The sequence below is a fragment of the Myotis yumanensis genome, unplaced genomic scaffold (assembly GCF_028538775.1).
Source record: "Myotis yumanensis isolate MYYU_CA2020_CCGP unplaced genomic scaffold, mMyoYum1.0.hap1 SCAF_5, whole genome shotgun sequence".
NCBI classification, from domain to species: Eukaryota; Metazoa; Chordata; class Mammalia; order Chiroptera; family Vespertilionidae; genus Myotis; species Myotis yumanensis.
The window spans coordinates 77,538,298-77,564,320 of NW_027223756.1; the positions used below are offsets into that span (position 1 = coordinate 77,538,298).

Here is a 26,023-nt window from a genome sequence, read left to right on the forward strand (position 1 = left end):
TTTTTGTTAAATTGCATGCAGTTGAAGTTTGAGAAAAATAGAGCATCCAAGAATCCAGGTTTAATTACATTAATATCTTACGGTGTGTTTTTTTGTTGTGTTTTAATCTTCATCCAAGGATATTTTTTCCATTGATTTTTAGAGAAAGGGGAGGGAGGGAGGGGGGCGGGAGAGAGAGAAACATCCATGTGAGAGAGACACATCGATTGGTTGTCTCCCACACGCCCTGAACAGGGACCAGGATTGAACCTGCAACCCAGGTACATATCCTTGACTGGAAATTGAACCCATGACCCTTCATTGCACACACCGATGCTCTAACCATTTAGCCATCGACCAGAGCACATCTTGTCTTTTTAAAAAAAAATTTTTTTTTTTACATCTTGTCATTTTTATCTCAGATCCTTTTTTGTAAATGGTGGTGTGTGCGGGTGGAGAAGGAATAGAACTGCCCGATGTGGCAGAAGCTTGAAGCGCATCTGCTTCAGTGCATACCTGCATTCCCCTTGCCTCACGCTTGTGGACTCTATATAATGCAGGTTTTTCTTGTTTTTGTTTTTTTAGTTATAATCCACATACAATTCACCATCTAAAGTGTGTATTTCAGTGACATTTAGTATGTTCACACGGCTGGCAACCATCACCTCTATCTAGTTCCAGAGTGTTTTGTCACCCCCCCAAAGGAAGTCCCACCCACATCCATAGTCGTGTGTGTGTCCTATCCCCAACTCTGACAACCACAAACCCACACTTCCTGTCTCCCTGTTCTGGACATTTCACATAAATAGAGTCACACACACTGTGATCTTTTTGTGTCTGGCGTTTCTCACTGAGCATCCTGTTTAGAAGGTTCATTCGTATTGTAGCAAGTATCAGTGCTTCTCTCCTTTTCGTGGCTGAATAATATTCTTGTGTGTGAGTGGACACACTTGGGTACTGTTTCATTTATTAATGGACATTTTTTTGTTTGCACTTTTTGGCCACTGTGAACAGGTGTGTACAGGTGTGTGTAAACAGTGTTTTCATCTCCTTGCACATAGGAGATAAATTGCTGGGTCAGATCATAACTCCAGCTGCAGCCCTCACTGTTTTCCCTGTACCCTTCATCCCCACCCTGAGCCCATTAGCCAGAATGATCCTTTAGGACCCAACTCAGACATCTGTCCCACCCTGATCAGACCCTTCTGGTGGCTGCCCACTGTGCTCACACCCTGAGCAGGTCACTTTCCCTTCTGCGAGCTGCTTTTCACACACCTGCTATTTTCCCTGTTTCATGTCCTCAGCACGTTCTGTGACCTGTGACCCCCTCCCCGACATTCACATGCTGGGCCCAGCTCAGCTGACAGTGCATTCTCTCCACAGAGAAGCACCCCCAGTCCTGTGCCTCAGACCCGAGAGTCCTCGTCCACACTTGAAAAGCAGATGGGTGCTAATGCCCATGGTGCTGGGAGCAACGCTACTGGGAGCAAAAGCCTCACCCTGGCGCCCACAGGTAGGGTGCTTCTCCTATTCCTGCCCTGTCTCCATAGGTCAGCTTCCACCTGTGCCCACTGCCACCTCACCAGGGGCTGTGCTGGGGGCATAAGGTGTGAACAATGTCTATAGTGAGGCCCTCAGAGATGCCTGGCTCAGAGCTTACCTCCTCCCAGCCATGGGGTCTATGCTGAGTCCAGACTGTTGTCCTCCTTAGCAACAGCAGCAGCACAGTGAGACCTGGGGGTCGGGGACTTTAGGGTGGGCCCTCAGTGCATTACCTGAACCTCTGGCTGGCATCCTGATATGGATGTGCTTGGTCTGACTGTATTAGAGCCTGGGTGGTGTGGTGGCATTGTCCTTGTCAAACCACCGTGGGCTCCGGGGCCACCCAGTTTCTAGCTGGATTCTGATCTCCTTCAGAGAGCTCCAATTTTTGACACATCTAGGTGTTGACACAGGGCCCCAGGGTGGGGGGAATTGTGGCTCTGAAGCCGAGAGGCTCTGTCACAGCTGTTCAACTCCAGTTGTGAAAGTCCGTAGACAGGCGGTGGGCATGTGCCAGTAAAACTGCTATAGCAAAGGTTGGCAGCCAGAACGCCGGACCATGGGCTGGGCTGTAGTTTCCTGACTTTTGTGAACACCATGGCTTGTTTGGACATTATTTTTTTAGGCATAAAATTCAGCCCTGGCCAGGTAGCTCAGTTGATTAGATCGTTGTCTCCATACACCAAGGTTGTGGGTTCGATCCCCGGTCGGCACATACAAGAATCAATATCTCTCTCTCCATTCCTCTTTCTCAAAGATCAATTTTTTGAAAATTAAAAAACAAAATAAAATGTAGAGGCCATTACTGAGAGCAGTCCTTCCCCTAGGCTCCCTGCGTCCCACTACTCCAACATGGGGGGGCACTTTGCAGCTGGCAGCATGATGAGTTCTGGGCAAAGGACAAATTCTGTCTCAGTTGGATGTCACAAGGGTTTCTGAGCCTCTAGGGGAGGTCCCGGAGAGAGGGTTCATGGTGGGGAGTGGTACACAGGCTCCAGGGCCTCCAGTGATGCCAGATCCAAACATGGGAAGGAGCTCACCATGCCTGAGCACTCTCACCTGCGCTTGCGCCAGCCCAAGGGTGCCTGCCTAGTCCCTTGGTGCCATCTATGGCCGCACCCACGACATGGAGGGTGCTTCTCCGGGGCTTAGTGTCCTTACCAGTTTCACCTGGGGCAGCGCCGTCCTCTCCTGAGATGGGCTTCCCCGAAACACTGTTTCTCTTCCTGGCAGGCTTCTATGCAGGCTCAGTCGCCATCAGTGGAGCCCTGGCAGGCAGCCCGGCCCCACTCGCTACTGGAGTTGAGCCCCCTGTCTTCGATGAGTCCTCCAGCTCGGGGAGCCTCTTCACCACCATGGGCTCCCGCAGCTCCACCCCACAGCATCCTCAACTGCTAGTGCAACCCCGGAACTCCGGTCCAGCCTCGCCCACGCACCAGCTCTGCGTCAGCCCCCGACTCGGCGCTGCCCAGGGCCCACTCCCTGATGCGAGCAAAGGGGACCTTCCCTCTGAGGTTGGCTTCTCAGATCCAGAGAGCGAGGCCAAGAGGAGGATCATCTTCACCATCTCAGCTGGTGCCAGCAGCACCAAGCAGTCACCTTCTAACAAGCACAGCCCTCTGCCTGGGGGTGCTCGTGGAGACAGCAGTCAGAGCCATGGGCAGGACAGTCGAAAGCGGGGCAGGAGGAAGCGGGCATCAGCGGGGACCCCCAATCTGAGCTCAGGCGTGTCCCCCAAGCGCCGGGCCTTGCCATCCGTCGCCGGCCTCTTCACTCAGTCTTCAGGGTCTCCCCTCAACCTGAACTCTATGGTGAGGCCAGGAACAAATGTCTGGGGCAGGAGGTCGTGGGGCCACCCAGTACAGACAAGCAGGCATCTGGACGTTGGGTCTCTTGTTCCCGGGGCTAGCCGAGATGGGCTGGGTCAGGAGCCCGTGCTGGAAGGAACAGCGGGCAGGCTTTGCGGTTCCCCAGAACTCCATGCCCGTGGTAGCTTAGGCAGGAAGATCAGAGCAAAGCCATTGGGGTTGGTGCTGTGGGAACCCATTGACAGAGTTGTGCTGTGTCTTGCTGATCCCTCAGGTCAACAACATTAACCAACCTTTGGAAATCACAGCCATCTCGTCCCCTGAGAGCTCCCTGAAGAGCTCCCCTGTACCTTACCAGGACAACGACCAGCCACCCGTGCTCAAGAAAGAGAAGCCCCTGAGCCAGACCAATGGAGCCCACTACTCCCCACTGACCTCAGATGAGGAGCCGGGCTCCGAGGACGAGCAAGGCAGCACCAGGTGAGGGCCAGGCAGGGCAGGCACTCCACCCTTGGGAGAGGGGCGTACACCAGCAGGGTTCTGAAGGACAGGCCCTTGTGGTTATGTGTAACTCAGGGACAGGCAGCTTCCACCTGCCATTAGTTGGGGGGTAAAGGGGACCTTAACAATCACTCCCCATATTCTCTCCCTCCCCCAGCCCTTGGCAGCCACCATCTACTTTCTGTCTCTATGAATCTGACTTCTCTGGGAATCTCATATGTAACAGTGTAATGTCCTCAAGGTTCATCCATGTCATAGCCGGTGTCAGAATGTCCTTCCTTTTTAAGGCTGAATAATATTCCAGTGTGGATGGACCACATTTTGGTTGTCCATTTATCTGTCCATGGACACTGGGGTTGCTTCCAGTTTTTAGCTATTGTGAATGGTGCTGCTGTGAACTGTCATATATGTTTTTTGTCTCAATTTACCTCATACTAAGTAGAATTTGTCGTATATGTAAATATATTTTTATTGAGTTCAGAGAGGAAGGGAGAGGGAGAGAGAGAGAGAAACATCAATGATAAGAGAATCATTGATTGGCTACCTCTTGCATGCCACCTGCAACCCGGGCATGCGCCCTGACGGAGAATCGAACTGTGACCCTCTGGTTCATAGGTTGACACAACCACTGAGCCACACCAACCGGACGTTCCAAGTAGAATTGCTGGGTCACATTGTCATTCTATGTTTAATTTTTGAGGAACCGCCATCCTGTTTTCCACAGTGGCCACTCCATTGTACATTTCCACCAGCTGTGCACTCAGGTTCGAGTTCCTCCACATTCTCACCAGCACTTGTTATTGTCTGATTTTGTTCTTAATGTAAATTCCTTTCTTATGGGTGTGAAGTGGTGTCTCACCATGGTCCTGACTTTCATCTGCCTGACAACTAGTCATGTTGAGTATCTTCTCATATGCTGGTTGGCTGTCTGTGTGTGTCTGTCCAGGGTCTTTGGCCCTTCCTTTAATTGGGTGTACTTTGCTGTTGTTGATTTATGAGCGTTCTTTATTCTAGATCAGCGGTTCTCAACCTGTGGGTCGCCAACCTGTGGGTTGAGACCCCTTTGGGAGTCGAATGACCCTTTCACAGGGGTCGCCTAAGACCATCGGAAAACACATATATAATTACATATTGTTTTGTGATTAATCACTATGCTTTAATTATGTTCAATTTGTAATGGTGAAATTTGGGGTCACCACAACATGAGGAACTGTATTAAAGGGTCGCAGCATTAGGAAGGTTGAGAACCACTGTTCTAGGTACGTGATCCCTTATGGTATGACTTTTCCCCTCTCTCCCTGGGTTAAATTTTGACGAAGTCCCATTTATCTGTTTTTTCTTTTTGTTGCCTGTGTTTTTGGTGTCTCATCAAAGTGATTTTATTTTGTTTTTCTTCCACATATATATGTTCTTAAAGATTGCAGTTGGGTAGTCTTCTTTTGTCTCAGGCACATCCAACTTATCAATTTCCAGATTCATTTGGAAGTTCTATGTCCTTGGGAGAAGGCCATAATACACTGATACATAGAATGCGCACCATTTATAATTTGGGGCTGCTATGAATTCCACCTTGCTGAAGTGTACTACAGCCTATGTGTCACATGCATGACATACTATAGATGACATGGCAAACACAAGGGTTTAAAGAGATTGAGAGATGGTTCTATCTGGGACATGTGTGTGTCTCTGTATATGGGGAAGTGGAATGCCTGTTCCTCTTTAGCTGTTGAACCCTCAGTAATTGGGCTGCAACATGGACATAACAGCCATGGGTGGTCCTTGAAGGAGGTCCAAGGGCAGGGGAGCTGTGTGTCTACTGCTGCTCTACCTCCCTGGGCAAGTCAGTGAACACATACAGCTCTCAGTAAGCGCAGGGGTTTCAAGCAGTCATATTTTTTTTCTTGATAGAATTGAGAGAAAAATTGCAACTATCTCCTTAGAAAGCAAATCTCCTCCGAAAACCTTGGAAAATGGTGAGTAACAGTGCTCCATTGCATGAGTCCCCAGTGCTAGGTGGCATGCCCTATCTTTTCTGCACAGGCGTTCCTGAGCACAGTGGTGCTAGAAAGGCCATTCCCACCACAGGCCAGTCTTGGTGCTGCCAGGTACCATATCAGTTGCCTGGGCAGCAGACCTGTTTCCTTCCTGGTGAAATAGGCCAAAGTCTGATTTGTGTTGACTCATTCACCCACCTACCCTCCCACAGAAGCACTCCTTTCATCTTTACCTTCTCCTGTAGTCCATCCCACCCTAACCACATGGAGGACCAACCTTTTCTGGGTGGAAGGGGCATCCATCATTCTGAGCTATGGTGCTTCCTCCCGACCCCCTCGGAGACCTTCTACCACAGCTCCCGTCCCACTTGACCCCTTGGAGGTACCCAGGCCTCAGCCCCTGCCTCTCCTCATCAGGTGGCAGCCTGGTAGGAAGGAAGCCGATGCCCTCCAGCGAGCCCATCAACAGCAGCAAGTGGAAGTCCACCTTCTCACCCATCGCTGACCTTGGCCTGGCCAAGGCTACTGACAGCCCGCTACAGGCCAGCTCCGCTCTGAGCCAGAACTCCCTGTTCGCTTTTCGGCCCACCCTAGAGGAGCTCAGCTCAGTTGATGCCAAGCTGGCCACCCACCCCAGGAAGAGCTTTCCGGGTGCACTGTCGGGGGCTGGCGGGCTGAGTCCCATCAGCAACCCCCCCAACGGCTTTGCCTTCAGCGGGAGCCTGGCTGCCGACCTCAGTTTACACAGTTTCAGTGATGGTGCTTCTCTCTCCCACAAGGCCCCTGAGGTGGCCAGCCTGGGCGCCCCCCTGAGCTTTTCCGCCCCGAGGGGTAAGGAGAGCAGCACGGAGCCTGGCCCCTTTGTGAACAAGAGGCAGCTGGATGGACTGGGTGGCCCGAAGGGTGAGGGGGTCAAGGGCAGGGAGGGAGAAGTCAGCTTGCCCGTGTGCACACCCTCAGACAAGGCCTCATCACATGGAAAGGTGGGCAAGGGCCGGGACCGCGAGCCTGATTTCAAAAATGGCCACAATCTCTTCATTTCTGCCGCTGCCGTGCCTCCTGGGGGCCTCCTCAGCGGGCCAGGCCTCACCACAGCAGCGTCCTCAGCAAGCGGCACAGCCCCCTCCTCCCAGACACACCGGCCCTTCCTGGGCACTTTTGCACCTGGCCCACAGTTTGCCTTGGGCCCCATGTCCCTGCAGGCCAACTTAGGCTCATCTGTGCTGCAGTCCTTGTTCAGCTCTGTGCCGGCTGCTGCTGGCCTAGTGCACGTCTCATCCGCTGCAACCAGACTGACCAACTCTCATGCCATGGGCAGCTTTTCCTCCGGTGTGGCAGGTGGTGCAGTTGGAGGTAGGCAGAAGCGCGTCTCTCCTGTCTGACTCTCAGGTCCCATGGGACCTGCTCTGGGGTCTGTGACACTACGTCGTCAAGGAAGTCTCCTGGACCACTGGGTTTAATCACAACTGCTTTACAGGTTCCCTTCCAGAGCCCCCTAAGGGGTGAGAGGCTGTGCCCGCGTGTCCCTTTGTGTCCACTTTGCACCTGCCACCTCATTCCTTTTCACAAAATGCAGATATGACTCACATGGGCAGAGCACTCACGCGTGAGTTGGCCTGTCAGGCTTTCTGGTTGTGACAGTGTCTTTCATACCTTCAGGAGAGCTGGCGCCGTGACTAGAGCTTTCATGCCTCCCTGTGGAGGTCACCATCAGATCCGACAGCCTTGGGGACTGTCAGGGCATTGCAAGAGAGTGACCACAGCGCCTACTGCACTGTGGCTCTTTGTCGGGTGGAGTGGAGCCACTGGCTGGGTCCTCTGCAGTCCCAGACCTGCATAGGTGGCTCTTTGCTGGGTACAGGTGGGCGAGATGCCCACAGCTGGGAACCTAGGAGGGAGTGCTGAGGGGGGTGTGGCATGGGGCCATCCTGCAGGTAAGTCTCACCTGGCCACCTGCACTCCTGCTGCCTGCTGCTTTGTCCCTGCACCTGTGTGCACTCAGAGCTGCGGCTGCTGTCTGCTTCCCCTTTTTTGCGTGTGTCTCTTCGCTTGCCTGGAGAATGCCCGCCTGTTGAAGCTGAGTTTTTCTCTCCTGTTTGCAGGTATCTTTAACCACACGGTGCCTTCCGCCTCCACTCATCCGTTTGGAGCCAGTTTCGGCAACGGGGCTGCTTGTCGCAGCACCACGCTGAGCTTAACCCCGATGCAGGCGGTGGCCAGTACCCCCGCCTCTTCCTTTCAGGCCCTGTCCTCTGTGGAGACCAGGCAGCCCCCACCCCAGCCTCCTCTGCCCCTGGGTCGGCCCCCTGCGGGGCCACCAGCACTTCACGTGCCCCCCCCTCCTCCTAACGCCGCCTTGCCTCCTGCTCCTGCACTGCTCCCTGCTAACTCTGAGCCTGTGCTCCTGCAGAATCTTGCGCCCCTCCCGGCTAACCAAGCTTTCTTACCTGCCTCCTCTGCCGCCTCTCTGCCTCCTGCTAACGCCTCTCTATCTATCAAGCTCGCCTCCCTCCCACACAAGGTCTCCCGCCCTTCCTTCATGGTGCACCACCAGCCCCTGCCTGGACTGGCTCTGGCCCAGGCCTCACCCATGATCCCACAGGCCAGCTCCACGGGGCCATCCGCCGTGTGGGTTTCCCTTGGCATGCCGCCTCCTTATGCCGCGCGCCTTGCGGGGGTTAAGCCGCGATAAAGACCTTGGTTAGCTAGCCGTTCTGTTCTGTAAGGTAAGGCTAGAGCCCAACCAGGTGGCCCATACAAGAAACTCACCTGTCCTTTCTTCCACAGAGAGTGGACAGGCCCACAGGGCTCTGCAGAGGGGCCTGGGACCATTAGTTCTGAGAGGCGCTAAGAAAAAATAAGCACAGGGCGGGAAGGGAGACTGTGGCAGCCATGCATATTGACCTCTGAGTGCAGCCTGCGCACCACCACAGAGCTCTGGAGGGGAGTGGCCAATCCCTTGGTGCCCACTGGACCTTCCCACCAGGTCCCACAGTGCTCCAGGCCAAAGAAATAGCAGATCAGGGAGGCCCTGCAGGCTGGGCAGGCAGGGTACTGCATTAAGTCCTGCATGGAAGGGACCAGGAGGAGGTGGATGCAGCCAGGGTCCTGGCTGTGCAGTCCAGCTCCATTTTGCTGCCACCCTCCAGCTGCATGTCTGCAGTCGTCAGGAACCCAGGAAGCCCCAGTGTGGGGCCGTGGGGGCAGCTCTGAACCTCAGTGTGGCTGTTTGCCCACTCTTAGGCTTCTCTCAGCCTGTTTTATTGAATGTACCTCATGGTTTTAGGAAATTTTTATGCATTTGAGGCCTCTGGTACTTAGCTGGCCTTCAGAAGATGATGGTTGTGCAGGCCCAGCCCACATGCATCAGAGGCCTGTGGGTAATGGGATGAGCATAGCACAGCCACAGGAAGGGCTGCTTAGGCAGGTGATTGGTGCTCCTCTGGCCCTCAAGGATTTTGATGTCAGTGTGGAGTCAGAGAACAGTGTAGGAAGGGCCTGACTTTGGAAATGGGGTAAGGAAGGTGCCTATGAGGCCTGCAGGAAGGCCATCTGCTCCTTTGCTGGCTGTGAGGGTGCTGGGGCCCTGGAGCAGCTGACTCAGCCACTGCTGGTAGGGCAAAGGGCCTTTCTGGGCAAGTCCACAGCCTATGGGGTGAGTACTCCAGGATCAAGCTAGGTGCTAATTGGCACTGAGGACCAGGCATGAGGTCTGCCTGCTCTCCTTGGCCGTCTGCATGTGTTTAAGTGGAAATAGACATGAGGCTTCAGGAGTCTGATGGCCTTCTGGTAGTGCCTCAGTCCCGATGGAAAAGTCTGGAAGGTAGGGTGGCTCCAGCTCACAGTGGCCTCATGCTGTCAGAGAAGGCACTGGCTTGAAGAGGTCAAAGATGTATACGAGGAAGCATCTGGGTGTCAGGCTCCCTGTCCTGACCCACAGTGGACACCTGCCTTCCATCTTATCCAGGCCCATCACAGGTCTCCCTAAGCTGGACAGTGATGACCTCACTGCTGGGGCATGCAGGCCTGTCAGTGGGGCTGCCCACAGGTACACCTCCCGCTCACTCCCCATGAGCTGGCATGTGGTGACCAGGGAGGTGAGGAGGCCAGGACCCAGCGCCCCATGAAAGGCCTTGGGCTGGTGACCTCCCACCTCTGATTGAACCAGGGGCATGGCAGGGCGCTGTTTGCAACAAAGTTCCTTCTGTCCATCCATCTGTCTATAGGCTTTGGTTCCCAGCCTGGGGATGTATGGGCTTCTCCCAGTGAGATGCTAACACTGTGCTGCCTTTCCTCCTGCGCCGGTCTCTGCAGGTAACTAGGATTTCTACCTCAACCTCGAGACCTGTGCAAGGATAGGTGGGCTGCAGGGCTGGTGGCCGACCAGATGGCGGGATGGACCGAGGACGAGGCTCTGCTCTGAGTCCACGCTGCGCAGACCTGCGGGAGATGCTGGGCCTGGCTCCAGCTTATACTGTCAATAGTTTTAGATAAAATATTTATCGTTTTTTAAAAAGTATAAACAATTTTGACTTATTCCACCGAAGTCATAAAGGCAACCTATTAAGAAATGTAAATACTATATATGAGAGGATCTATATAAAGATATCGACCGGACGGACTGGCCCGCCAGCAGAGACTCCAACAGCCGGGCCCGGTGCTATCTCGTCGCCAGGCCTTGCCATCTCCACGTTCTCTTGGTGCTGACTCGAGGTTGACCAACGCCAAAACCAGTCCTTGATGCGCCTGCCCTGTCATCCCCAAGCTCTCCCATACCAAAGGCATGCCTATCTCCTGGTCAAGGGTGGTTCGCTTGGTTTTAATGCCCTTCAGAAAAGGCCCTCTGTCCCACCCCTTCACTGTGAACGCTCCAGCCAGATTGTCAGCCCTGGTCCCAGGGATGGCGCCTTTTGGTGAGGGCCAGTGGGCGGCCTCTGGATGTTGCACGGAGGAGGGCTGCTGTGAGTGGTGCTCATGGGGTAGGTCTGGTACTTGACTCCAATGTGGGGCTGCTGGGGAGCAAGTGCTTTACTTTGTATGTCTGTACTGTCTCGGGCTTGCGCAGTCAAGCAAGGCACTGGCCGGGGCGTGGGGCAGGTTAGCCATGGGTGCCTGGTATGTCTGTATAGAAGAGAGTCACGCTGACGAGTGACAGTATTTTATAGAGATGTGATGAAAATTTATAAATTTCATAGACTTGACTTCATTTATTTTTAGATTGTATAATGCACAGTAAATGTAAAAAAAAAAGTGAGGGGGAAAAACCTTTTTATTTATTCAAGTGCATACAGGTGGCATTGGCCCAGGGCCAAAGTGCCCACATCCCCTTGGTCAGTCTGTATTGCTGCTCCGTGGCCCTTTAATGCCACAGCTGGGTTGACACCTGCCCCCACGCCTAGAGCAGCCTCCCTGGTGCTTGGGAATGAATGCACTGTGGGTGAGCAATGAGGGCAAAGGCCGGCTTCACATGAAGGCAGGAGAGCTGTTCTGATGCTTCTAGAAGTTGCCAACAGGGTTATCGGGTCCCCCCAGTGCTGCAGTCTCTAACAGTCCTGGGTCTCAGTTGAACAGTGTTTGTGCATTTTCCCTGAAAGGGTGTGTCCAGAAGCCCTCAGTCCTCTGGAAGGGCCATCAGCCAAAGGTCCTGGCTAGTAGCAGGGCCTGGACCCCCGGCGGAGGGTGCTTCAGGCTTAGATTGGTTCAGTCAGAGCCCTGCTATTCTGGTGCTTGTCCCCATGAGATGACACCATCAGGGAACATGGGAACCCAAGAAAAGCCTCAAGTTCCTACCTTCCCCAGTCTGGCCAGCACAGCCCATCCTTCCAGATGTGGTTGCCAGGGGCCCGTGGCCTGTCTGGGACGGCTGATGTGGCAAGCCTGGCTGGGGCTCACTCCTGATAACTGGAGGCAGGGCTAGAGCCAGCTTTTCTGGGGGGTGGGCAGTGGCCTTGTGGAACACAGGCCCAAAAGGGTGCAGAACAGGCCTGGCTGTTGACTCCCCAATTTCCTCGGGTGCGTCCTGGTAGAGCCCTGTGTACCAGGGGTGATGCCTGGCCCAGAGCCATCGTCAGGCTGTAGATGGTGCTTAGACAGGTTCTCATAACTGGCTGTCTTGTAACTGCTGCCCTGGCTCCCTTACCTCCAGGTCTGTGCTCTTGGCACACGAAGGTGCTGTGCTCACCCCACTTCCTGCAATCCCGTCCTCCAGCACAGGGCTCCCTAAAAAAGCTACAGGGTTAGCAGTAGCAAAGTTGCAGCATGTAGCAAGTCCCTGGTCTGGAATCAAGCAACCCTGTAAACACTGCATCACTTCTGTGATAACTGTGTGCCACCGTGCAGGACTTCCTACTGACGTGTTATATCTGTGTTCCCCACACAACCATGTCTGCCCAAGCGCTGGGGTCTCCTTTCTGTGCACCCTCCAGCCCTCCTGACTGTGAGATTGATCAGCCGCTGTTGGCAGTGAGGGCATGGGGAGGGCAGCAAAGGAGTGGGGCGGGGTGCATGAACAACCATCCCTGTGTGGAGGACAAGTTCTAGTCTCCTCTGGGCAGAGACCAGTGCTGCTGACTCCAGGCAACTTCAGGGAAGCCCAGGGCTATGAGGGTGCTTTGCTCAGGAAAACCTAACTCTGAAGACCCTCCGGTCAGGAGCCAGCCTTCCTTCCCTTCCAGCTATGACTAATGATTTATTTAAGACCCGCTCGCAAGACCCGCTCGCCCTTTTATTTATCCACAAAGTCCGAAGGAGACTGTTCATCCACCCCGCCCCCACCCCCATTCCCATGGTCCATCCATGCTGGCTTATGTCTTGTGTCTCAGACCAGCCCTGCTTTGTCCTTCTGGTAGACTGTGTTTCACTTGGGGTTGCTGGTTTGACCCTCTTTTCCTATGGGAACCCCACTGTACTCTGATTTCCATCTCCAGACTGTAATAAAATGTTTGTTTTCACTTGAACCTGGTCTGCTGGCATTTCTCACATGGTGAGACCTTAGAGAACCTTGAGGGCTCCATCTGTGGAGAATGGTCACACCCAGAAGAGGCCCCACAGCCACTGAAAGCAGCTGTTGTGACTTTGGCAGTGAGTGCCCACCTCGGGGAGACCTATCTGACTAGGTCAGGCCTCCTCCCCACCAGAGATGGCACTTCGATGAAAAACCAAACCCTTTGCAAGGTCCTGCCTGCACTCAAAGAATCAGCCTGTGACCAGAGGTGGGATCCCAGGCCATCTGAGGGTCCCATCACCCACCCGTTCTCCCTCAGGGCCCTTGGGCTGGGCTCCCAGCCTCCCTGACTTTCTAGGCCAGCGGTTCTCAACCTGTGGGTTGCCACCCCTTTGGGGGTCAAACGACCCTTTCACAGGGGTCGCCTAAGACCATCGGAAAACACATATATAAACAGTGGTTCTCAACCTTCCTAATGCCACCACCCTTTAATACAGTTCCTCATGTTGTGACCCCCAACCATAAAATTATTTTCGTTGCTACTTCATAACTGTAATTTTGCTACTGTTATGAATTGTAATGTAAATATCTGATATGCAGGATATATTTTCATTGTTACAAATTGAACATAATTAAAGCATAGTGATTAATCACAAAAACAATATGTAATTATGTGTTTTCCGATGGTCTTAGGCGATCCCTGTGAAAGGGTCGTTCGACCCCCAAAGGGGTTGCGACCCACAGGTTGAGAACCACTGTTCTAGGCTCTAGGTTCTGTGTCCCCTCCCCTCAATTTGGATGGCCCACCCCTTCCTCCCAGGCACTTGAACCTCAGGCCTAAAGAGAACCTCTTGTCCCCCAGGAACCCTACTTCCCTTGGAAACCAGCTCCACCAGCCTGTGGAGGACACGTCCCTTTTTGCATTCACTGGACATCACTGCACCACTGTCCTGTGTGGAAAAGAGGTACCTTTATTTGAACAGAACAAGTACACCAGCCCGAGGGCAAATGCTTCTAGCTCTGCCCAGAGGTGTTGGCCGGGCCCTGGCCCTCAGCAGAATTCACAGCAGCCCAGAAGGCAAGGCTCCCGAGCCCTTCACAGCATTATCTCAGTTCATACATTCAGCCTGCACAGGGCAAGAGAGCTGCACCAGCTTCGGGAGCCCACCAGGCCCTAGATGGGTGAGCCCGAGGAACCAAGCACAGCTCCTGGGAGTGTGTACTCGTCCTCTAGCAGCAGCATGTGGCACTGAGAGGTGCTGGACTAGTATGATGGGTCCCAAGGCACAGCTTCTGCCCACCCTCACCAGCCTGGGGCTACTGAAACACCTCACTCCGAAACCCAGGCTTGGCCCGGTGAGGTAGGGAGGGCTCCTTTGGGCCTCGGTGAGTCAAGCTGAGGAGCCCAAGCCTAACCCCCAGGTTCATGCCTTCACGCCACTCAGCTGGAACCGGGCCTCCTCCGATATGCCGAACTGTTCCAGGGGGTCCTGTGTGATGGAGGGGTAGCATGAGCTCTGGCCCGGGAGCTCTCCCCCCACCGCCACTTCCCGTGCCCCAGGCACACCTTGCCAGTCATCTTCTGGATCTCGTTCCTGTAGAAGATGAGGCTCCTGCGCATGAACTCGTAGCTGGGAAAGGAAGTGGCCTGTGCTCACAGGGCCCAGCTCTGCCCCTGCCCCAGGCCCCCAGGCCAGGATATACCCCACACCCTACCTGGCTCGACGCAGAGCTCCCATCCACTCTTGACACTGCTCTTCGCTGTAGCACTCAAAGTGATACTTCCTTTCCGGGTCCTCGATGAAACCTGCAGAGGAAGGGGCCCATCTGTCCCTGCTCACTCCCACCACCACCCATGCTGGCCACCGGCCTCAGCTTCCTGTTGCCACTGTCCACAACTGTCCCCTCCTCTAGACCCAGCTCGGGCTCACCGCTTCCCACAGGCTAGAGACTGTATCCCCCAAAAGAGTATGTTCAAAACCTCACTCCTGGAACCTGGGAACAGAGCCTATTTGGGTACAAGGTCGTTGCAGGTGTAGTTAGTTAAGGTGAGGACACACTAGAGTGGGGTGGGATTGGTGTCCTTATAAAAAAAGGAGATCTGGACACAGACACGCAGGGAAAAGGCCACGGGGCTATGGAGGCAGAAATCAGGGTGACCTTCTACAAGATTGCCAGCAGCCTCCAGAAATTGGGAGAGCATGGTTCCCCCTCAGAAGGAACCAGTCCTGCAGACACCCCAACCCCGAACTTCTACCCTCCAGCACTGGGAGAAAGCCTCACAGTCTGTGACAGTACGTTAAGGCCACTCCAGAAAACGAAAAGTTCTGCCTTTCCCTGCAGACTCGATCCTCTCAAGGTGACTCAGGATAATCCTCTAGGGTCCCCAGCCGGGCATTGAGAACCGGTGCTCCCCGGTTCTCAGTAGAGGCACCCCGAGAGGCCAGTGCTCGCCGACAGAAATGAAAACCCTGGTGGCCTTAGCGGTGGCAAAGGGGAGAAGCGCAGCCCCGCCCGGGACGGCGGACTTCGTCTATGGGGAGGGGCAGAGCGGAGCTCGGATCCCCGCCTGCTGGTCCCCGCCCCCCGCACTCACTGATGGAGAAGCCGCTGGGCTCTTCCTGGGCGACTCTGCAGTGCTCCAGCAGGAGAGCTCCGACGGGCTGGGGGCAGACGAGCCGGATGGGCGGGCCGTCCGGGGACCCCAGCTCCCCAACCCCAGCCCGGGGCCCGCCTTCCCGCCGCCCTACCTCGGCCTCGTCGGTCCGGAAGTAGAAGAGGAAATTGACTACCAGCTTCACCAGCCGCCGTTTCACCACTGTGGACACAGGGCGGGCTCTCGCGGGCTCGGCGACCGCCCATCCCGCCCCGACCGGCACCCCCGTCCGCCCGGTCCCCGGCTCACAGCCCCTACCCCACTCACCGCTGCCCTTCTTGGGGCCTCGCATGCCGAGTTCGGCTGCCAGCTCAGCCGGCTGCCGGGACAGCGCCTGCAGTTCCTTCTCGTTGTAGCGCATGGCGGCCCGGGACCCAGAACGCGGAGTGCGGACCGCGATTTCCCGGCCGCCGCCCCCCACTCGCGCCAAAAAAGTTCCACAGCGCCGTCCCGGAAGCGCTTCCGAAGCTACTGCGCCTGCGCTTCCCAGGCCTCTCAACCTGTCCATCACCGGGAGGGGCACTAGCGTCCGGGGGTGGGAGTGCGGCACACAGAGTGGCGCCCTCGTCGGGCGTAGGGGACAGCGGGCGACACGACGGTCAGTTTCTGTAACCATACAGTAAGTTGGACCCGGGTTGGAAAGTAAGCATCCCTACTGAAATGGACCGGAACAGGCCGAGGAGGGCAAGTCCCAGCCCTCCTTCCCGCGATAACTGGCCTCGCGCGAGTTAGACTGACTGAGAGGTGGTGTTTTTTAGTTCGTGGTGTGTTTTTTGTGTGTGTTTTGTTTTTTTGTTGAGCCTCGTGGGCATGCGCACTTCTGCTTCCGGCCCGCATTCTCAGCCCCGCCTCTTCCCTCGCACTTTCCGAGTGTCTGGCCTGCGCTCCTGAGCGGGCGGAACTTGCGCACAAGGGAGGTCCCGCCCCGTTAGCCCCGGAAGTGGTTCCTTAGGCCTCGCTCGTTCGCCGAACGAAGTCGTAGTGGCGGTGGCGGGTGGAAAGGCGACGGGATCGCGGCCACGGGTGCAGGTGAGGAGCGAGGCGAGAGCGGCGGCCCCGGAGCCCGGAGTTCCCTGGAAGGGACCAAACGTGGGCGAAGGGCGCCTGCGGCGCGGCTGAGGGCGGGCGAATGCGTCGCCCACTCAGGAATGTGGGGCCTCTGTGTCCCCGGCGCCCCACCGCTCGCTTGAAACTCTCCGAAGACCCGCTGAGATCGGGTCGGGGTCGCAACTCACATGGCGCCGCCCGTGTAACCGAGGACCTGTGTGAGCACTAGGTTGCGTCCGTTAGTTGACTGGCTTTGTGGTCCGAGAGTCACACGGGAGGACCGAGTGCGCCGCCGTCGCCGGAGCCCGCTAGCCGGCCTTTCCGCCAGCGAGGCCCCGAGGGTAACGACTTCCCTACCGGCCAGACCGAGATGCCAGGACCGTTCTTTCCTATGCCCCTTGGCAGCGCAGACCGAGGGGGAGAAGTTCCCGATGTTAATAATCCGTTTGCCCTGTTGAAGGAGATAATAGCCTGTTGATAAAGCTGTCATTCATCCCTGCACCCTCCTCGGCCCCAGGGGACGCCTCCGCGCAAAGCTTCCCGCCGGCCTTTGCCGCTTTCTGGACGGGTCGCTTTTAGACTCAGCCTTTTGGCTTCTTACTGTGATCGATGCGGTCTGATTTCTGCCCCCCGCCCATCCACACCAACTTCACCCTCCATACCGGGATGTAACGTAAACTTTATGTCATGCGCGCTCACCAAATCATTAGTTCTGTTTTCATTATTAATTTTTTTATTGATTGATTTTAGAAAGAGCAAAGAAGGGGAAAGAGAAACATCGATTTGTTGTTCCACTTATGTATGCATTTATTGTTTAATTCTTGTAAGTGCCCTGGCGGGGGAGGCAATCCAGGCAATGCTCTAACCAACGAGCAACCCAGCCAGGGCCAATTCTGTTTCTGAGACTGAAAATATTGTTCAGTATTAAGGCAAGAACATGTTCATCTGTGTTGCTTTTTCTGTACTGTTCATTCCCCTCTCCCCCCAAAGCTAATGTCTTTTTTTTAAAAATATATTTTATTGATTTTTTACAGAGAGGGATAGAGAGTTAGAAACATTGATGGGAGAGAAACATCGATCAGCTGCCTCCTGCACACCTCCTATTGGGGATGTGCCCGCAGCCAAGGTACATGCCCTTGACCAGAGTCGAACCTGGGACCTTCTAGTCTGCAGGCCGACACTCTATCCGCTGAGCCAAACCAGTTAGGGCTGTCTTTTTTTTTTTTTTTTAATATATTTTTATTGATTTCAGAAAGGAAGGGAAAGAGAGATTGAAACATCAATGATGAGAGAGAATCATTGATTGTTTGCCTCCTGCACGCCCCCTACTGGGGATCAAGCCCACAACCCCAGCATGTGCCCTTGACCAGAATTGAACCTACGACCCTTCAGTCTGCAGGTCGATGCTCTATCCACTGAGCCAAACCAGCCAGGGCGCTAATTAATGTCTTCATCTTTTCCGTTAGCTTGGTTTTTAATTTTTATTTATCAATTCAAGAGAGAGACTTGGGTTTGTTGTTTTGCTTTTTTATGTACTCATTGGTTGCTTCTTGTATGTGCCCTGACTGGGGATCAAGCCCACAACCTTGGTATATTGGGATGATGCTCTAGCCAACGGAGCTACCCGGCCGGGAGCCTGATTTTCTTTGCCAGCTGTCAATATTTTCCTCAAAGCTCCAGCACGTCACACAGCGGTAGGTTGTATTTTCCCGCAGGTTTAAAGGAATTGATCCTTTTATTTTCTTTCCCCCAGACCCTGGCATTCTGCTACTCACTCCTCAGTTGTCCTAGAACTTTATGTTAGCGCTCTCCTGGGTTGGCTTCTGTTTTCAGTCTGACCCTTTTCTTCTCTTCCTACTGTAAGCTCACCTCCTGGTAGTCTTTGAAGAAATCGATTGATCAGGGATTGATTTTGAGTCCTTGGTTATTTGAAAATGGCTTCATTTACCGTCACAGTTTGGGTATGAAATTAAAATTCTGGGTTGAAGATCCACACGGAGACCTGTGAGAGTGTTGCTCCTTTTAGAGTTCAGTGCTGTTCTGAAAGCCGGCCTCTACCTTGGTGAATAATGCTGGCCCCGCGCTGCTTTCTGACCTGTTGTTTCTTTGGCTAATAGAAACGGGTTTCCTCGGTGGTTTAAGTTTCATGAGCCATTTATTGAAGAAGGTCTTTTTGTCCTGTGGGAAGAATTAGATCCTTTTAGTCCTGGGGCATTTTCTTTTACTTCTTTGGTAATTATCTTTGATAATATTCTCTCTTTCTTTCTGTTTTCACTCTGGAATTCCATCTAGGTTTTTACTGTGCTCTTGTCTTTTCATTTTTTTGTTCTCCTTTATGCGAGATTTCTTTGACCTTCAAGCGCTCGTATTCAATTATTTGGATCATCCAGTCTCTACTTTCCAAGGGTTCACTCACTGGGCTGGCCTTTGGCATCCTGTTCAAGTTTCGTGGCACAGTAACGTCTCTGATAATTCAGGAGGATGCTGTCATCTTGTTGGGATTTCCATTAGGTGTCTTGTTCCTTGGGCATGTTTGATGCTTTGTGTCTGTTATGTGAAGTCACCGGCTCTGTGTGGGAGAGCCATGCTTATCTTGTGGGTCTCACTGCTCAGTGGGCCTGGCATGGGGGACCCCCAGCTGTCAGTGTCTGAGAATACTTTCCCTGGCGTTCTTTCCCCGGGAACGTCTTCTAAGGTGCCCTGGGCTGGGGGCCTGCAGGCGGGGCTGCCTGCCCTCTGGACACAGTGGGAGGAAGGACGACAGTCTGCCTGCTGGTCAGTAGGCTGGTTCTGATGGACTCCCCTCTTTTCAACCTGGCCCTCACCCCCAGCCTCTCAGCCTCTCGTGTCTGCCTCTCTCAGCTGAGAGAACCCTCATTCCATTTTTTCTGAATATAAAACTGATTTCTCTGGGGAGCCGAGGGTACCTGGGCAGGGACCTTCCTCTCAGGGTGTGAGTTCTCAGTTCATTCGGGTGGGGTTGCTGCCAGGGGAGGGGTAACGTGTACCGTGGGCTGTGAGTAACCAACAGTTTGGTTTCCAGTAGTTACTGGTTTTTATTCTAGGTGAGCAGTTAAGTATTTGCTTGGTTTGGATTTCCCTGAGCCAGATTCAGTGGGTACTTTCTCAACACCAGCCTGCCACTAGCAATTCAGGTGCTTATTCTGAAGGCATTGGGCTTGTTCCAGTCCCACAGAGACTGAAGACTGGTCCCATGGGGGTTTTTACACGTGGTGTTGGGATGTGGGCGGGGGGGGCGGGTGTGGCAGGAGTGAGGGGTGAAAAACGGGTCGGGCGAGGTCTCTTCACCTGCTCCCCCTGTTCGGCTTGAGTCCCCCAGTGACAGCTGGCCACATTTAGCAACGTTTACCACCTCTCCCCTTTGTCCCCCCTCCTTCAGGTATCCCCCCAGTCCAGTAACGCCCCAAGGCCTTCACCATGGACTTCCAACATCGCCCCGGGGGCAAGACCGGGAGTGGGGGCGTGGCCTCCTCTTCCGAGAGCAACAGGGACCGGCGGGAGCGCCTCCGGCAGCTGGCCCTGGAGACCATCGACATCAACAAGGTGAGGTGGGGTCAGAGGGGGTCCCCACAGCCTCCCTCTCACCATGGAGTCATGTTCCGGATTCTTACACCTGAGACCTTGAGCAGTTGCCTGGCTCTGTGGGCCTTGGTCTCCTAGTTGGTAAAAAAGGGAACTTGACCTACCTAGAGCAGCAGGTTTCCACGGCCCACCCACTGTTACCCTAAATTTCAAGGGTTTCTATCAGTGGCTTGGAGACTCTCAGTGGGGAGGGCCAGGATAGCAGCACATGAATTGATATAATTCCAGCCATAGGCAGTGAAGGGCAACATTTTAGTTTAACCACACAGAGCTGTTGGTAGACCAGTTCTTCCCTGGGCTCTGCTGACATCGGGCAGCGTCAGTCTGTGGGGGGCCATCCTAGGCACTGTGGGTGTCGAGCAGCATCCCTTCTGCTCACTCGATGCCAGGAGCACCTCCAGTCATGATGATCACAGATGTCTCCATGTATGTTGCTCAGGGATCCAGGTGAGAGCCTGGCAGTCAGTGTATAGTTCACGTAGAATTTGAAACCCCCTGAGGTATGTACAGCCCTTGCGTGTGCCAGGCAGCCCCTCAAAGCCTCACTGGTGAGGTCGGTTCTATTACTTTCCCCATTTTCCAGATGAAGAAACAGTTGTGGTGGCAGAGGGTGTGTCACTGTCAAAGATGACAGGACCCCTGAGCAGTGGAGTTAGGATTTGAACCGCACGGGTCTGCTCCGCATCAGCGATCAGCAGCACTGCCATGCTGCCCTGGTTTATGGAGTCACCTGTCCGGCCCACAGGACTTGGAGAGACATGGGTCTCCATCGCCTTTCCCTTCACCCGCTTGCTTGTCCTCTGCTGTATCTGCCTTGTGCTGCAACACTTGGAAGCTGGTGGGGTTTGTGGCCAGATCCCTGCCCCAATCTTGGAGATGGGTGACCAGCAGTGCTCTTTGGGCTCTGCCTCCTTCCAGACCCAAAATTGCCACCAATGTGGGGCCAGGGATTTTCCTGGAGAACCCTCGGCTCAGAGGAGGGGCCAGGGACCAGCAATGTCCACCCCTGCCCCAGGCGCTTATTGCAGATACAGGGTCAACCCCCAGCCCTGCCAAGTAGACTCGGGGTCCCGCAGCACTGCCCTCGCAGGCTGATGCCGAGCTGGCCCCAGTTTTCTAGTCCTTCGTCCCAGAACATCTGTCCCAGAGGACAACAGCCACCCCTCCCTTGCCAGCCAGGGGAGAGCCCTGCTTCTCAGGCACTACTCCGGCAGGCAGCGCTCAGGGTACCGTCTCCCTCGATTTAATGGACTGTGCCTCCCTCCCAGGACCCTTATTTCATGAAAAACCACCTGGGCTCGTATGAATGCAAGCTGTGCCTGACACTCCACAACAATGAGGTGAGTTCTCAGGGCCCGTTCCCCACACGTCCCTTCCCCTGTCCCACGGAGAAGCTGGCGGGACGCGCTGCTCCCACCCATCCTCCAGGCTTCTGCCTTGTTAACCTGTTGTTCATAACTCGGCCAAGGGCGAAGGAGGTGATTGGGGCCCGCCACTCACGCCTGACCACTCACTCACTGAGCACAGCTTCAGACATGTCTCTAGGAGAGATACTGGTCACTCTAGATGAAAACCGAGCCCTCTCTGTCCCCAGCCTGTGCCCTGCACTCCTGGCCCCCAGAGGCCACCAGTGCTGTGAATTTGCTGCTTGTCCACTTTCCTTTAATACCATTGTTGCCATTGTTATACAGATGTGCATCTATGAGCACATCTTGGAACATTTGACATTGGGTTTTGAGGTCTAGCGGTGTAGCTCCAATTCATTTCCTTTAACGACTGTGAGGTCATCAATACGATAGTCTGACAAGTTCTCACGTTGGGCTCAGCATGCAGCAATGAACCGGTCCTGTTTGTCCTTTCCGTGTTGTCGGACATTCGCTTTGTTTTGGAATTTGCTCACAACCATGGACAGTGTGCTGTTGAACAGCCTTGTGTGTCAGGGTCTCTCCCTTCTGCACTGTGGATATGGGGGCCCTGCTCCCAGGAGGCAGAGGGAGAGCAGGCCTGGTTGAGGGGCATCCAGGCCCCATCCCTGCTCCCTTTGTCCCACTCTAGGGGAGCTACCTCGCGCACACCCAGGGGAAAAAGCACCAGACCAACTTGTGAGTATGTCACCCCTTCTCCCTGCTCAAAGTCTTGGGCCCTGGGGTTAGGAGCTGGCACTTCTCCGACATCTCTGTGAGCCACACCAGACAATGGTACAGAGGTAGTCTGGGGCCAGCTCAGCCTGTGATCAGTACATTGAGCCCTGCCCATCGTGGGTGGCTGGGTGGGTGGGTACGGCTACCCGAGTGTGAGGGGAAGAACAGAATATGCTCCTTACCTAGCAAGGAAAGAGGTGTGGGTTTTCCGAAGGCTCCCTAGTAAGGAACAGTGGGAAATGTGACAAGAAGAGAAAGGTGCCCATGCCTGTCCCATCCATTTCCATTCAAACCTGGAGACACCCCCCCTACCCATCCACCCATTCAATCCCCCCCCCCCCCCCCCCCAACATCCTCACTTAGCAGAGGCTCTCCAAGGTCGATGTGGGGGCAGGATGGCTCCTAGCACCTGGGCCTGTGGCCTTGGCGGCCTGTGTGTATATGTGTGTGAAGGAGCAGCAGCGCTGTGTCCGTCATGCCTGCAGGGCCCGGCGAGCAGCCAAGGAGGCTAAGGAGGCCCCCGCCCAGCCAGCACCAGAGAAGGTCAAGGTGGAAGTGAAGAAGTTTGTGAAGATCGGCCGCCCGGGCTATAAAGGTAAGTCTGTTTGGGGGTAGGTTGGCCCACAGCTGGTGTGGGAAGGAGTGAGCCTTTTGTCCAGAAGCCTGGTCCCGCCCCTGAGCCATACACACACTGCTATTCACTGGCCTTCATTTGCTCATACTTTTCATTGCTTTCAGAGACCACCCACCCCACTGGGGCCCCATCTCCATTTGAACTTTCTCAAACATGACCTTGTGGATGTCACTCCCCTGTGCGCCTATCAGGGAGTTGTGAGAGCTCCTAGTGAAGATGAGTGACGTGTGGGAGGGGCAGTGAGCATAGAACTAGCTGGCTCCTCTTAACCTGAAGAGAAAGTGGAATGGGAGGGTAATGGTCTATGTTAGTGGCAGCTTACTCAGCAGGGCCATTAGCAGGGAAAAGAGCTCTGGGTTACTTAGTTCAGAAAGCTGGTTATATGGCCCTGTTGGAACATAGGGGACTGTGTTCTAACAAAATGTGGGGGTGTCCTGTGTGTGTCTGCCACTGTAGACAGGACACAGCGTGCAAAGGCCTTGGGGCAGGCCTGCTGATGAACCAGGCTACAATGGCAGGGTCCACGTGGGGCCACCAAAGGCCTTTTGGCTGTGATAGACTGTCAGTTTCTGTCATGAGTGTAGTGGGGAGAATTGGGGGGGTTATGGGGAAATTTTACGTGCCTGGGAGCTGTGCAGAGAACAGCCTAAAAGCCACAGGACTCTAATATGAAGGGCACCCTCTCCTGGAGGCAGGGTTGCAGCCCTCACTTGCCCCACACACCTAGTGCCTCCTGTCTTCACTTCCTGCTCAGTGCTGTCCCAGGCCTCGGGGGGTTAGAGTAACTCCGAGCCATTCTCCCACCACCACCTGCATGGTCTCGGGCAGGTGGCACCTATAGCACAGAACTCTCCCAGGCCTGCTTGGTGCCCTGCAGACAGGTGACCTCCCCTGGTGTCCTGCCCTCCGGGGTCCTGAGCTTTGGGAGGGTGACGAGCTGGCCTGGACCTGAGACCCTTGTGTGTTGCAGTGACCAAGCAGAGGGACACAGAGATGGGCCAGCAGAGCCTCCTGTTCCAGGTGAGACGAGGCCCAGGGCCCAATCATGAGGGGAGGGGCTCCTGGAGAGCAGTGCTGCCACTTGGCTGTCTCCCCGCAGATCGACTATCCTGAGATCGCTGACGGGATCATGCCACGCCACCGCTTCATGTCTGCCTACGAGCAGAGGATCGAGCCCCCAGATAGGCGCTGGCAGTACCTGCTGATGGCTGCTGAGCCCTACGAGACCATCGCCTTCAAGGTAGCTTGTGCTGCCCACTCCAGAGGTGTCCTTCCCAACAGGGGCTTACTTCTGGGGTGGGAAAGGGCACCCTAAGGTGGCACCCCCACCAAGAGCAGTGCATGCCTCTGTGCTGGGCTGGTCAGGAATTCCTTGACCGTGTCCTGTGCCCGAACAGACACTGGTGAACACGTATTGTAAACTACAGTGGGGCCTTGACTTACGAGTTTAATTCGTTCCATGACGGAGCTCGTAACTCAATTACTCGTATGTCAAATCAAAAAGTGAACGAGTGAGACACGTGATGCTGGGCTAATGTGGTGTTCACTGTGACGTTCACTGCGCCAACTAGTGGTGGGGTATCTGAAGCTGGCTCGTAACCCAAATTTTAGCTCGCAACTCAAAGCAAAAAAGAGATGGCTCGTATCTCGAAAAACTCGTTAGTCGGGACACTCGTAAGTCAAGGCCCACTGTATTATTTAACCGGGGTGATGGGGGTCACTAGGCAGCAGAGCTAGAATGTAAGCTGTGTCTGGTACCCCAAAACCAAGCCCTATTCCTTCATGAGGGCCTCTCCCGGCTGGGCCTGCTCTAACACCGGGGAGTAGTCCCTGCCTAAACCTGGGCCGTGGGCTCCCTAAGGCCATTTTCCACCCCTCCCCCTCGCAGGTGCCAAGCAGAGAGATTGACAAGGCCGAGGGCAAGTTTTGGACTCACTGGAACCGGGAAACCAAGCAGGTAAGTCACTCTAGGTCCGAGCAATTCAAGGAACTTCTGGTGGCTGCCCTGGCCATCCTGTCTACCCTCCCAAGACCCCCAGGGGCTCCACTCAGCTTTTCTGTGGTTTTTTTTTTTCCAGTTCTTTCTTCAGTTCCACTTTAAGATGGAAAAGCCTCCAGCCCCGCCAAGCCTCCCTGCTGGGCCTCCTGGGGTGAAGCGGCCACCACCCCCACTGATGAATGGTTTGCCCCCACGGCCACCACTGCCTGAGTCTTTGCCTCCACCTCCACCAGGAGGCCTGCCTCTGCCCCCCATGCCACCCAGTGGGCCTACACCTGCAGGGCCCCCAGGTCCTCCCCAACTGCCCCCCCCAGCTCCTGGAGTCCACCCTCCAGCACCAGTGGTCCACCCACCAACATCTGGGGTCCACCCTCCAGCTCCTGGGGTCCATCCCCCAGCACCGGTGGTCCACCCACCAACATCTGGGGTTCATCCTCCTGCTCCCGGGGTTCACCCTCCAGCCCCAGGAGTCCATCCTCCAGCCCCAGGTGTCCACCCTCCCCCATCTGCTGGAGTCCACCCCCAGGCCCCAGGCGTACACCCACAAGCTTCTTCAGTCCACCCCCAGGCCCCAGGGGTACACCCTCCAGCCCCAGGGATGCACCCCCAGCCACCTGGGGTACACCCCCCTCCTCCAGGGGTTCATCCTCCAGCTCCTGGGGTTCACCCCCAGCCTCCTGGAGTTCATCCCTCCAATCCCGGGGTCCACCCCCCGGCTCCCATGCCCCCGATGATGAGACCCCCGCTGCCCTCCGAGGGCCCTGGAAACATTCCACCCCCTCCCCCAGCCAACTGAAGAGCCACCCCCTCTCACTGCAAGTCTACTTTCCTGTTTTCCTGTCTTTTCTCCCTGATGAAATTTGGTGTTTTTGTACAGGGCTATGCCGTGTCCCTAGATTTCATTAAACAGCCTTCTCAGACACCTGGGTGCACTGTTGTGTCTGTGGGTGGGCAGGGGCACCGTGGGGTGGCCCCTCCACTGTACGTGGGAGTGGTTCAGGGTCAGACTTCCAAGACACTGGCCCATCAGGACACTGGTGGGTGTTCCAACAAGTCATCTGTGTCCTAGAAACTCCAGGATGGAAGACGGACATAGCCAGCCAGCCAGCCAGCTGTGGGTCTGGGGTCCAGCCTGTGGGAGGAGAGCAAAGCAGAGGATGTTCTCTGTCCTTGGGG

At 55.0% G+C, this 26,023-nt stretch overlaps 3 protein-coding genes across 9 annotated transcripts in view; 2 read left to right on the top strand and 1 right to left on the bottom strand.

Moving 5' to 3' along the window:
- Positions 1-12,780, top strand: part of DOT1L (DOT1 like histone lysine methyltransferase) — a 60,844-nt gene extending 48,064 nt beyond the window's left edge. For 4 of the 6 annotated variants that reach the window (XM_070415725.1, XM_070415728.1, XM_070415727.1 and 1 more), the window contains 5 exons: positions 1,363-1,492; positions 2,755-3,332; positions 3,604-3,809; positions 5,739-5,803; positions 6,242-7,686. In XM_070415725.1, the coding sequence (XP_070271826.1) occupies positions 1,363-1,492; positions 2,755-3,332; positions 3,604-3,809; positions 5,739-5,803; positions 6,242-7,206 (1,944 nt within the window). In that variant the 3' untranslated portion in view covers positions 7,207-7,686. Of the gene's footprint in view, positions 1-1,362; positions 1,493-2,754; positions 3,333-3,603; positions 3,810-5,738; positions 5,804-6,241; positions 7,687-7,926 lie in introns of those variants that run through there. The other 2 variants (XM_070415730.1, XM_070415726.1) reach the window with 2 other exon arrangements.
- Positions 12,781-13,715: 935 nt separating this feature from the next.
- On the bottom strand, positions 13,716-15,880 carry PLEKHJ1 (pleckstrin homology domain containing J1). The gene is made up of 6 exons (XM_070415734.1): positions 15,691-15,880; positions 15,518-15,585; positions 15,364-15,430; positions 14,484-14,574; positions 14,335-14,398; positions 13,716-14,257 (listed from the first exon to the last, which is right to left on the bottom strand). Exons 1-6 carry the CDS (start codon positions 15,782-15,784, stop codon positions 14,192-14,194), a joined length of 450 nt encoding a protein of 149 aa, XP_070271835.1. The 5' UTR covers positions 15,785-15,880; the 3' UTR covers positions 13,716-14,191.
- Positions 15,881-15,951: 71 nt separating this feature from the next.
- SF3A2 (splicing factor 3a subunit 2) lies at positions 15,952-25,769 on the top strand. 2 transcript variants are annotated; one of them, XM_070415732.1, is made up of 9 exons: positions 15,952-16,042; positions 19,871-20,034; positions 21,342-21,413; positions 22,129-22,175; positions 22,700-22,809; positions 23,819-23,868; positions 23,948-24,088; positions 24,737-24,805; positions 24,927-25,769. In XM_070415732.1, exons 2-9 carry the CDS (start codon positions 19,909-19,911, stop codon positions 25,641-25,643), a joined length of 1,332 nt encoding a protein of 443 aa, XP_070271833.1. In that variant the 5' UTR covers positions 15,952-16,042; positions 19,871-19,908; the 3' UTR covers positions 25,644-25,769. The 2 variants fall into 2 exon arrangements, with proteins under 2 accessions (XP_070271833.1, XP_070271832.1); XM_070415731.1 differs by lacking the exon at positions 15,952-16,042 and adding an exon at positions 16,350-16,452.
- Positions 25,770-26,023: the final 254 nt, after the last annotated feature.

Coding starts and splice junctions, on each gene's coding strand:
- SF3A2 (XM_070415732.1), top strand. CDS start 19,909: ATGGACTTCCAACATCGCCCCGGGGGCAAGACCGGGAGTGGGGGCGTG. Junction 20,035..21,341: donor AGACCATCGACATCAACAAG/GTGAGGTGGGGT, acceptor CCTCCCTCCCAG/GACCCTTATTTCATGAAAAA. Junction 21,414..22,128: donor TGACACTCCACAACAATGAG/GTGAGTTCTCAG, acceptor GTCCCACTCTAG/GGGAGCTACCTCGCGCACAC.
- PLEKHJ1 (XM_070415734.1), bottom strand. CDS start 15,784: ATGCGCTACAACGAGAAGGAACTGCAGGCGCTGTCCCGGCAGCCGGCT. Junction 14,399..14,483: donor GGAGCTCTGCGTCGAGCCAG/GTAGGGTGTGGG, acceptor TTCCTTTCCCAG/CTACGAGTTCATGCGCAGGA. Junction 14,258..14,334: donor TCCAGAAGATGACTGGCAAG/GTGTGCCTGGGG, acceptor TCCATCACACAG/GACCCCCTGGAACAGTTCGG.